Raw genomic sequence first — 12,558 nt, forward strand, 5'->3', positions numbered from 1 at the left:
TAGTTTTTATTTATTTTTGGCTGTGCTGGGTCTTCATTGTTGTACATGGGCTTTCTCTAGTTGCAACAACCAGGGCCTACTCTTCACTGCAGTGCGCAGGCTTCTCACTGTGATGGCTTCAGTAATCGAGAAGCATGGGCTCCAGCAGTTGTGGCTCACAGGCTTAGTTGCTCCATGGCATTTGGGATCTTCCCAGACCAGGGAAGATTGAACCCGTGTCCCCTGAATTGGCAGTAGGATTCTTAATCACTGGACCACCAGGGAAGTCTGATAACTATTTTTCTCATGTTATTGTTACCACTTACCAAGCCCCTAGGTAACAGGGATGATCAGATGCTTATTAAATAATTGTAACCTGCTTTTTGGGGGGTCATATTCTTTGTTCAATCTCTCTCTCTCTCTCTCTCTCTCTCTCACACACACACACACACACACACACACCTGGCTCCCCAACCTAAAAAAAGTGTTGGTATTTTAAAACATTAAGAACATTCTCTGTATGTTATGATTACAACAATGAAACAAGATAAAAACTGATACAGAGTAAAAAAGATCAGAAAGACATGTACAAACTAAAATACCAACAGTAGTTATATTTGGGTACTGAGATTAAAGGTAAATTTATTCTCTTCAGCAAAAATAATAAATGACCAAGTAAATAAGTACATATGGAGAAAGAGATGAAGCAATGTGGCAAGATATATTAACTGAATTTAGGTGAAGGGTATACAGATTTTATTATATCATTTTTTCCCTTACTTTTGTAGGTTTGAAAATTTCAAAATACAAAGTTGGAGGGGAAAAACGGTAAAATAAAATAAACCTGTCTGAATGATTATACATTTTAAGGCATAATGAAAATGCTGAAAATTTAAATTACTGATTTTCCCTGATAGCTCAGTTGGTAAAGAATCTGCCTGCAATGCAGGAGACTCTGGTTCAATTCCTTGGTTGGGAAGATCCACTGGAGAAGGGATAGGCTACCCACTCCAGTATTCTTGGGCTTCCCTTGTGGCTCAGCTGGTAAAGAATCCACCTGCAATGCAGGAGAACTGGGTTTGATCCCTGGGTTGGGAAGATCCCCTGGAGAAAGGAAAGGCTACCCACTGCAGTATTCTGGCCTGGAGAATTCCATGGACTGTATAGTCTATGGGGTCACAAAGAGTCGGACATGACTGAGTGACTTTCACTTTCACTTTAATATTATCTCTCACCATACCAGCAGGCTACATACAAAACTGGGCTCAAAACTAGTAAGAAGAAGACTAAAACTTCCAATATGGTAGGCATCTAACGACTTCAGGAAAAAAACAATACAAGTTAACCATCACATACCAGCAGCTATAGGAATTCCAATCAGATTATAAATTAGAGCAAAGACAAAATTTATCCGAATCCTCTTGACTGTCTTCCTTGATAAATCAATACTTGCCACTACATCCAGAAGATCATTCTGAGAACAGAAATATTTATGATATTAACAACAGATTCTAACTTAACTAGTAACTTGTATTTGATGCCATGTATGACAAAGATGATATGCATCTTAGGGAAATATGTGAATTAACTCAAATCTCAGATACTGCTAAAAATTTGAGTCAGTCTTGGAAGAGGTTTTTCAGAATTTTTTTCTCAGGGTTCTGAAAACACTTTTAGGGTTGTATGCTGGTACAGGGACTAAACCCCACTAAAATAACTTCAGTAAGTACTTGCTGAAGATAATTGTGTTCTATGTATATTCCTAAATTTAATTCTTCATTTAGAAGCTTGTCATTCTCATTTGCTCCCCTGAATTGAGAAAGTCTGAAAGTAATTACTAAGACTTCTCATACTCCCATCCTGAATTCTCCCTTTCTCAAAGGTCAGGAGGATGGAAATTAGAAGGACAGAGTCATATGTTCAATATACAACATTATCTCTGACCATGCAGAGCAGTCTCACACTCCTCAAAGGTCAGGCCACCAGACTTACCCTTATCAAAACCACATCAGCTGCTTCAATGGCTACGTCTGTGCCTGTGCCAATAGCAATTCCAACATTAGCCATGGCCAGAGCTGGGGAGTCATTGATTCCGTCTCCTACCATTGCTACCCGTTTCCCCTCCTCTTGAAGTTGCTTCACCTTAGCAACCTTGTGGGAAGGTAGAACTTCAGCAAACACTTTAGTAATGCCAACCTACATGAGGAAAAACAAACTCCACTCATTTCAAGAAATATTACTGAGTATGTGAAATATAGGGCTTCTCTGGTGGTTCAGTGGTAAAGAATCTGTCTGCCAATGCAGGAGATGCAGGTTCGACCCCTGGTCTTGCTTGGGAAATTTCATGGACAGAGAAGCCTGGTGGGCTACAGTCCATGGGGTCAAAAAGAGTCAGACATGACTGAGCAACTAAATAACAAAAACAACAAAGCCTAAAATCTAACTGTTATATTTTATATAAAATATTTATTATTTTACATAGTGATTTTATATACATAACAATGATGGTTCATCATTTTATATGATGAGGAGCCTTCATTTTCCACCTACCAGATGTCCAAATTTTAAAATATTAGTAATATCTAGGGATAGTAAGACTACAGGGAAATGAGCTCTCTTAGATACTGTTGGTGGGTGTAAATGTGTACTGTCATTTTGGAGGGCATGTACCAGCATCTATCAAAGTGGGCATGTCATTTGGTTAAGGAATTCCACTCCTAGCTATATTTTGGACATTCTTATACATGTATAAAAAGATGTATGCCCAAGGATGTATATTACTGCCTTAGTTGTAACAACAAAATTTTCAAAAGCACATAAATTATTATTTTTTATTAGAGGAATGGTTAAGCCAATTATGATACATTCACACCATGGAATTCAATGCAATGATGTAGAAAGAATGAAGTAATTTTATATGTTCAGACATGGACAAAGCTCCATGGACATGGACAAGGCATACATATTATTATCTGAAAGAAAGTAAACTGCTAAACAATTTGTACAAAAATGATCCAATTTATATTGAAAATACCAGAACTATACATCTGTACATGAACAATAAGTATATGAGAAAGTATAAGGGGAGAGGGCTGGACAGGGAGCTTGGGAAAAGGGTAACAAACTTTTTACTTTATATCCTTCTGTATCTTTTTATACAAGACAGTATTTATATATTACTTCTGTTAGTCAATAGAAGACGGGAGAAGGCATTCCAAAGTAGAAAAGACTAACATGAGAAAAGTTTTAAAGGGAAAGCAAAAGTGGAGGATCAGCAGCAGGAAAATGCTACGGAAGAGATGGTTCGTTCTATCAGTGGTATCCAGGATGGACTAGAGAGGGCCATGCGTGGAGCTACTGCTGTACTTTAGGCATGAGAGGATGAGAGCCTAGCTTAGGCTGGCAGCACTGGTAGAGACTACGAGCAACATTTCAAAGGAAGCATCATTTCAAAGGAAGCATCAACAGAAACTGTGTACAATGTCACTAAGCATCTCATGAATTAAGCAAATAGCTTTTTACTTATAACAGTTCCAGAAAAAAGCACAAAGTCCTTCCTGTGCAGACACTATGTCAATTCTTTTTTAAGGAACCAGGTATGGCTACTCAGGGATAATGAATATAATAGGTAGTACCAATTCTTTAGCACCTGAAGGCAAGAAAGAAAATGTACGTGAAGAGTTAGAAGTTAACACATACTCCCACCCCAACTACTAAGTAAACCCATTACCTGAGAAGCAATAGATCTAGCTGTTTTACTGTTGTCTCCAGTCATCAGAACCACTTCTAAGCCCATAGATTTCAGAATATGGACAGCCAGTTCTGCTTCAGGCTTCACTGTATCAGCAATAGCTATCAAACCGCACAGCTCATCTAATATAGGAGCAGCAGAAAATAGAATTTGGAATATGGTGAAAGCAGAATAATATTCTGACTTAAAATTTCAGAAATAAATGATTTTTGTTAAACAAAGTTGTTCAGGGCTTAGCTTAACTCCAAATACTCCCAAGACCACACAACTCCACAGTAAGTCTCTATTCTTGGTTGTGAAAATACCACAAACCCCACAGTAACCCCACAGTAAGCCTCTATTCTTGGCTGTGAAAATCTCAGAGTGAGGTAGGGGTTACTAATGAAGGTAATAATAGGAAAATGAAAATAAACTTTACTGGATATACTAAAAGACTTACATTCTTCCTTTAGAGAAGTATTGCCAAGAGCTCCAAACACTTCAGCTAATTTAAAGGCAAATGAAACTGAAACCCAATACTTTCTTCCTTTCAAAGGTGAAGGGGTGGATGAAAACAAAACTGGCATTTTATACTGGGGGAAAAAAAAATCACTGCAAGTAGCTATTTTATTTCAAAAATGAAAGTAAATGATATTTTCTGCTTTTTTCCTGGACCTAAAAATGCCATAGTAAGATACTGCCTTCATACTTAGCAAAGATTATAAATGTTAACTAATTAATCTCACAGCTATAAACTTACCCTAAGAAATAATTTAATAAAAGCCAGGCAAATGCAAGAGAATTTTAAATTAATCAGTAACAATTATGTATTGCTGACATTTTTTATTTTGCATTCAGGCTGCTTTTGAATAACCCTCATAGTTCAGATGTCTCTCAAAAATACACAGAAAACAATTGAGATCACAACACTGAGTCACAGCGTACTTAAGGAAAACCTTACCATCAACTGCTACCAGTACAGCAGTCCGACCTCTTCTCTCATGTTCAGTCATGGAATCATTTACATTGCTATTAATGGCAAGACCATTTCTAATCATCCACTCCCGGTTGCCAATGAGAACTTTGTACTGCTGAGCATTAAGAGTATCTGAAAGAAAGTACAGAAGAAACATTTAGTGAACTTGTTTAATATTTATAACAACCCTTTAGGGACACTCTTCCTCTCTACGCTTGCAGTTACTACATTGGTTTTTTTGGTAGAACATAGCCTATAACGGTGATTTTCAAATGTTCAAGGAACACACTCTGCTCTTCTATGCCTCTGGGCCTTTGCACATGTTGCTACCTCCACCTGGAGGTCCTCACCTCTCCTCTCCAAATACCAAATTGCATCATATTCCTTAAAAGCTAGTTCAAGCATTACTTTCTTGGTGATGCTTTCCATTCAACATTTCCTTATGATCTTCCATGGCAACTGAATAAAGTTTAAAATATTTAGTGTACATCAGTACAACCATAATGGTTAGATAAGAACACAGAACTACAATGATATCTCACTAAGTTTAAGTGGGTCCTTAGTGCTTTCTGGTAATTCTACTATATTTCCCTAGTCCATTCATTCTCCATTCCTTCTAGATGGCTATTTTATACCTTTTCTTCTCCCATTCTCATACCAGATGATGATGTGCTTCCTACTTCAGAAAGAAAATAAAAGCAATCAGAAAAGAACTTTCAGAAGCTCTCATTGCCATATATACCCAACTACCTAAGCCTCTGTACATACTGATCTAGTTTCTTTTCTGTTACTATAAACAGCCCCAACTCCTATTTAAGGCCAACTTCTCCACTTGCATAAACAGATCCCTCTCCTTTGCCTATTTCAGAACATCTCTCCAACAATTCTCTCCTCTCTCTTCTGCATCATCATATTTTCTACTTCTGCTGCACACAGTCCTATTTTTAAAAAAGAAACCAAAACAGATCTCATTTATCTCTCTAGCTACTGCCCCATTTCTTTGCTTCTGTTCATAGCAAAACTCCTACGAAGCATTGTCTGTATCAGCTTCCCATTCTCCTGTGAACCTGTTCCAATAGAACTTTTGTCTCTCTTATGCCAAGGAATTGTTTATATGGTACACCAGTGATCTTTAATAAATGTAAAGGGTAATTCTTAGTCCTCATCTTACTTGCCCTATTAGCATTTAACACAGTCGACCATTCTCTCCTTGAAATACTTTCTTCATTTGGCTTCTAGAGCACCACATTCTTATGAGTTACCTCCTACCACTTCTGTTTTCTTTACTGATCATTCTTCATCTCCCTGACCTCTTAATTTGTAGTGTTGCAGGGCTTAATCCTTAAACCTCTTCCCCACCAATCTACTCTCATTTCCTGATTTTTTGGGGGGGCTCACCTCATGGCTTACAGAATCTTAGTTCTCTGACCAGGGATTGAACCCAGGCCCATGGCAGTCAAAGTGCCTGGTCCTAATCACTGGCATGTGTGAATACTCAGTTGCTTCAGTCATGTCTGACTCTTTAAGACCCCATGAACTATAGTCCACCAGGCTCCTCCATCCATGGGATTCTCCAGGCAATACTGGAGTGGGTTGCCATGCCCTCCTCTAAGAGATCTTCCTGACCCAGGGATCGAACCCACATCTCCCACATTGCAGGTGGATTCTTTACTGCTGAGCCACTGTGGAAGCCCCCTAACCACTGGACCACCAGGGAATTCCCAACTCTTTGAAGATTTTATGCAGTCTCATCACTTTAAAGACCACCTATATCAGCACTGTCCAACAGAACTTTCTGTGATGACAGAAATATTCTACATCTGCTGTTTAATACAGTAGACACTAACAACATGAGGCTATTGAGCACTGAAATGTGACTAGTATGGCTGAAGGGCTGAGTTTTAAACTAAATTTTAATTAATTTAAATAGTCACATGAAACTAGTGGCTGCCACACTGGATAGCACAGATCTATAAATGGATGACTCCCAAGTCTACAGACCTGTATAGCCACCTGCCTCCTTGATAGAACATTTACACAACATCTCCACTTGAACACCTAACAGGCAGTCAAACTTAACATGTCAAAAACTGAACTCCTAATCACTTTTCCTCAACATTATTTCTCCTGTGATCTCCATCTTGTTTGAATGGTAACCCCATCCTTCTAAATTGGTTAGGCTGCAAACTTTGGCCTAATTCTTGACTCTTGTTTCTGTCATACCCCATTTCCAATATGTGAGATATATCAGTCATCTCTCCCTTCAAGATACATCCTGGGGAAGTCCCTGGCAGTTCAGTGGTTAGGACTTCCATTGCAAAGGGGCACAGGTTTGATTCCTGGTGGAGGAACTAAGATCCCACAAGCCACATGGCATGTTCAAAAAAAAATAGAAGATACATCCAGAATTTGACCACTTCTTACAAGCTCTACTGTTATTACATTGGTCCAAGCCATCATCTTTTACCTAGATTATGGCAACAGCCCACTAACTTATCCCCTTGCTTCTGTCTTTGTTCCTACCCACAGAAACAGTGTATTTTTACCAAAGAAGCCCAAGTAATACTTTTAAAATATTAAGTCAGATTCTGTCACTCCTATGCTCAAAACTCTCCAATGGCTTTTCACCTCACAGTAAAAACCAAACTCCTTACAAAGTTCCCAATCATTTACTCTGTTCCAGCCACAGGGTTCCTCATACTAGTCAAGCACACTACTGACTTAAGGCTTCTGTACTCAATATTCCTCCTAACTGGAATGCTTTTGTCACAGATATTCACATAACTTTCTTCCTCCCTCGCCTTAGGTTTTTGCTCAAACAGCACTTTCTCAATGAGGCCTACCCTGATCAGCCTATATAAAATAGCATTCCCTCCAATACCACTTGCTCTTCTTCATTTTCTTCATAGCACTATCCATCAGACAGACTCTACTTGCTTATTTGCACACTGTCTAGCGTTCTTTCACCAGGAATGTAAACTCCATGAGATAGGGTCTTTGTCTATTCTGCTCACTGCTGATTCTTTAGTATCTTGAACAGTGCTTATAAAACCTGTCAGATGAACGAAATCACTATGTGTCAGTGTGCTTGATACTATGAATTCATAGACAAATAATAAAGAAATCACAACTTAGTAGAATCAGGCAGATAAAGAAAGAATTATCATGCAGTGTGCCAGACTGCATGTTATAGTTATGACTAAAAAGGAAGAGCAAATATCTCTGCCTATGTATGTCAGTCAGTGGAGGCTTCACTAAAGAGAGATGTGAGCTGAGTCTTCAAAGATGAGAAAATAGTAAATAAAGTGATCTAACAGGCATGAAATGACACAATGTACAGAGAAACTTTAAGTAGTTCCATAAGAACGAAACACAGGGTACATGGGTGACAGTGGAAAAACACAAGATGGGTAGATGGGTGGTGCAGGGAGGCAGGAGACATATCATGGGGAATAGATCTTGAACAAAACACAGAGAGACTGGACTTCGTCCTGTCAGAGATGGAGAGCCTATAAAGCCAGGATCCTTAACAGATTTCCACGGAGGGGCTTAGGGATATATACAAATGTGCAAAACAGAAATTTTCTGAGTAGTGGGAATAGCTTTTATCTCATTCCTCCAAACGTTCATGACTCAAAAATAGGTTATAAACCACTGCAATAAAAGGTATTAGTCAGAAAGTGATATAATCAGGTTTGAATGTTAGCAAAATTACTCAAGTACAAATGGGTGGGGAGGTGCAAGTACACTTAGGTATGTATATCTTGGTTTTGGTCAGATGGATAGACCAACAAGAAACTCGGTAAAGTGGCGTTGCTGCAGATACGGATTTTAGAGTGGCGGTGGAAACCCTACAGGTGGTAGAATAAGCAATAAGCATGAATGAGATTATATAGAGAGAATATTTAAAATCAGCAAAAGACAAAAGACCAAAACTCTGAGGACACCCAACATTTGAGAGGAGGAGAAAAGAGCAATCAGGTGAAGATTAAAAAGAACAGCCAAATTGGTGAGAGGAGACTCTAGAGAAAGCAGGGTCATGGAATCAAGGGAGAAAAAAAATTTAGGAAAGAAGAAATGGTCAACATTGTCAAATGCCTTAGCAAAGTCATGTGGCAATGAAGACTGAAAACTAACCACTGGAGAGGGGATGAAACAAGGTCATTGGTGAACTTAAAATAGTTTCACTAGTATGGATGGGGCCGAAGCCAGACTGTGCAGTGAATTCAGCCAGCTTAGACTAGTCCTTCTAGAAGCTTGGATATTAATGAAAAGACAGACAGATGGGACAAAAATCTAGATGGGAATACAGTGATTTTGATGGGAGAAATGTTTCTATGTTTAGGAGAAGGAGCTATGACAAAGAGTTGGAAAATAAAAGCAGCAAGGGGATATACTATAACAGAGTGTGAGGTCCTTGAGGAATCGAGAGGGTAAGATCTGGACCAAAGATGAAGGGATTCATTAGGTAAGAAAAGGCATACTTTTTTCTCTGAAAATGGAAACATTCTGGGCAAAAAAAGAGAAAAGAAACAGAAAGAACACATGTCTGAGAATCTTAAATTTCTGTGTGAAAAATAAGCCAGACAATTTGCTTAGAGAACTAGGGAGAAGGCCATAAGAGCTTGTGAAAGATAGAAAAGGTCTGGAGCAGCTGTGATGAGAAATAAAGACAGCTGAACTAAGATGGAAGATCAGCTAGAGCTAGGGTTTATCACCCTCCATTGTAATCAAGGAGTGAAGCTGAAAAACATTCTTAAGCAATTCAGTGAAATAATTAGAAGGCCTGTGGTGAAACTGATTTACAAGAATGAAACCATGATGCCAATCTTTCTTATGTAACAGTTCAATTTATAAGGTTAGATACCTGTTAATAACTGTCCCATAAGTGGTACTACAAAAAAAATTAGCTTACTTGAGAACTGAGCATCAATAATCATGGAAGACGAAGTTGATGACTGTTCATTACTCTCATCTATTTGAACCAGAGATGCATTTTTAATATTATTTTCCTCTATCTTCCAGTTATTCTTGTGTAGCAAGCCTTCAATATTGGTGACTTTACAGTTAATGCCACAGCCTGGCACAACCTGGAAATCTATGCAGGTACCCAAGGTTTCAGTGTCCAGTTCCTAACAAATAGAAACAGAAGGATTTCTTCTGCTGTTCTAACAATCCAAGTTCATCATTAGCAAGATCAAAGATTACTGCTGGTTAATTCTAAACGTTTAGATACAATCTACAGGCCTGGTTAATTCTAAGTGTTTAGAATAAAATTGTCACTTATCATTGCCTATTTGACAGTGGGTTTTGATAAGGACAAAGGAACAGAGCATTTTGAGTATAATGTTCAAAGTTACAGGAGAACCTCATAATCCTTTAAAAAAATCCCACTCCGTAAGATTTATACCAAATTTAGGGGAAGAAAATGTGGAAGGTTTATCAATATTCTCTGTCCTTTCCAGTAGAAAATTACAAGTTAAATATTTAATTCTATTGTCAAGTTAGATTTTCTATTTAGTACAGGGCAAAGGGTAACAAAGAACAGAGCCTTTAGTTACCAGAGGGCCTCTCTAGTATGATTCTGTGTCCTTAGTAAGCCAAAGAATTCTGGTGACCATCACTGTTTCCTGGCTTTTTATATCTTTGTCCTCTCCATTGTTTGATTTGGGTGTATAGAAGCCAGATCAGTAATAGTTAATAGGTAAAAAGGAAAGAACAAATAAAAAATGGCAACATCAATGGTGAAACTGCCACATTTTAACAGAAAAATTATGTGAGATAATTTACAAAGAACTTATACAAATCAATAAGAAAAGGTAAACAATCTTATGAAAAAAATAGGCAACACAAACAAGCAAACAGGGTATAGAAAGAAATGCAAATAACCAATACGCATATGGAAAGATGCTCAACCTTATACACAATTAAGACAATGCAAAGTAAACAGTCAATGAATAAATATTTTTTACTTACTGAATTGGAAAAATTAAGTGTTAGTGAGAATGTGGGGAAATGTCACTCAACTTCTGGTAAAAGTATAAACTGGTATACCTTTTTGTGTGGGTGTTGATAACATTTGCCATTTAAGTATTGGTAACATTCATCAAAATTTAACTATACCTATTCTTTGATCCAGCAATTGCATTGATAGGCATTAAACATTAGAGATAAACTTGCAAAAGCTGACAAGGATGTTAACTACAGGTTTTAAGAGCCAAAAAGCCAATCATACAGTGGAATATAATATAGGCATTAAAAACAATGAAGCAAATCTGTATGTCTTGATAAGGAAAAAATCACTTAATACAAATTTTTAAAAAACACCAAAGACTGGTCATTGTATTATCACCCTTCTATGTAAAGTTTAAAAATAACAAATGTTGGTATATACACTAAAAATGGTTAACAGATGCACACTTTTGTAAATATACTGAAAATTATTGACCTGTACACATTCCAAGCGTGAACTTTAGAGTATGTGAATTTTATCTCAATAAAGCTGTTGTTCAAAAAGCCTGTTAACAGGTTAATACTTGTTAAACTTTGGAGAGAGGAATTATGGAAAGGGGCAGGGAATGAGGCTTTCTTTTTTCATTACGTAATGCTGAACTATCTAAAATTTCCTCCCATAAATATGTATTATTTCTTTTTTATTTCTTAGTTGACTGAGGTTATCTGTGCTGTAGGGTTACAGTTAATTTTCATTTTCATCTTTATACTTTTCTGTATGAAGAAATTAAGACATACAAAATAAAATTAGAAAACACAAGTTTCTCTAGTTTCATACAAATTATATATGTAAATCATGAACAAACAAGGGAAAAATTGTACCTGCTTGCAGTATTTGGTTATGGCTGCTCCCAGAGGGTGTTCACTGTTACTTTCAGCAGTTCCCACAATAGCCAGGATCTTATTGCGTGACATTCTGTTACTTTCCACTAGAACCTTTACTTGATTCACTACTGGGGTTCCATGGGTAATGGTTCCAGTTTTATCAAATACCACCACCTTTACCTGTAAGAAAATCAAAGCAGAGTGCACTGTATGACTTCATTCCAGAAATGAGAAAAAAGGTTTACTGTGACAAACACATTACTATTTTGTTTCTTAATGAGCTGACTTTGATTTAATTGGACTTAAATGGTCTTTGGGAGACTAAAAAGGGAGAATAAGGGAAGAAATATCGTTAGTTACACGTAATAACCCTCCCTTGCAAATGTTCAACGTGCTGTGAACATGCGTTAAATAGCTAGAACTACCTGTTAAGAGTTGACTGTTAATCGGTAACTTAGGCCTCTAGTGCCTCTGGGGAAAGAAAAAGACTTTCAATACTAATGAATTTTAGATCTGTAGGGGAAAAAAATCTGGGAAGTAGGTAAATAATTACAATTGAGTAATTAATTTGAAGTGTGCACCAGCTAAAACCTGGGTTGCTTTGACTTTATTGAGACTAGATGAGAAGCTTGGCCAGAGAATACAGCTCAGGAAATCAACGAGGGAACCTCAGATCAGGCAGGAAGGAGGAATAATCTGGAATTAGAGAACATAGTTGCCTCACAGTAAACTCAGACAATGAACCTTGAGAAATGAATAGCTTGAGGAACCAAGATGAGAAGAGATCAGTTCAGTTCAGTTCAGTTGCTCAGTCGTGTCCGAATATTTGTGATTCCATGGACTGTAGCATGCCAGGCCTTCCTGTCCATCATTACTCCTGTAGCTTACTCAAACTCATGTCCATTGAGTTGGTGATGCCATTCAACCATCTCATCCTCTCTCGTCCCCTTCTCCTCCCACCTTCACTCTTTCCCAGCATCAGGGTTTTTTCAAATGAGTCAGCTCTTCACAACAGGTGGCCAAAGTATTGGAGTTT

At 37.7% G+C, this 12,558-nt stretch overlaps 1 protein-coding gene across 1 annotated transcript in view; it reads right to left on the reverse strand.

The window, feature by feature from the left end:
- Positions 1 to 12,558, reverse strand: part of ATP7A (ATPase copper transporting alpha) — a 79,386-nt gene that overhangs the window by 2,174 nt on the left and 64,654 nt on the right. Inside the window, exons 15-20 of the mRNA XM_040265647.1 lie at positions 11,520 to 11,702; positions 9,601 to 9,817; positions 4,671 to 4,817; positions 3,710 to 3,852; positions 1,972 to 2,175; positions 1,336 to 1,453 (exon numbers count right to left, since the gene is read on the reverse strand). Of these exons, the coding sequence (XP_040121581.1) occupies positions 1,336 to 1,453; positions 1,972 to 2,175; positions 3,710 to 3,852; positions 4,671 to 4,817; positions 9,601 to 9,817; positions 11,520 to 11,702 (1,012 nt within the window). The remainder of the gene's footprint in view (positions 1 to 1,335; positions 1,454 to 1,971; positions 2,176 to 3,709; positions 3,853 to 4,670; positions 4,818 to 9,600; positions 9,818 to 11,519; positions 11,703 to 12,558) is intronic.

This window comes from Oryx dammah, unplaced genomic scaffold, assembly GCF_014754425.2.
Source record: "Oryx dammah isolate SB20612 unplaced genomic scaffold, SCBI_Odam_1.1 HiC_scaffold_23, whole genome shotgun sequence".
Classification (NCBI taxonomy): domain Eukaryota; kingdom Metazoa; phylum Chordata; class Mammalia; order Artiodactyla; family Bovidae; genus Oryx; species Oryx dammah.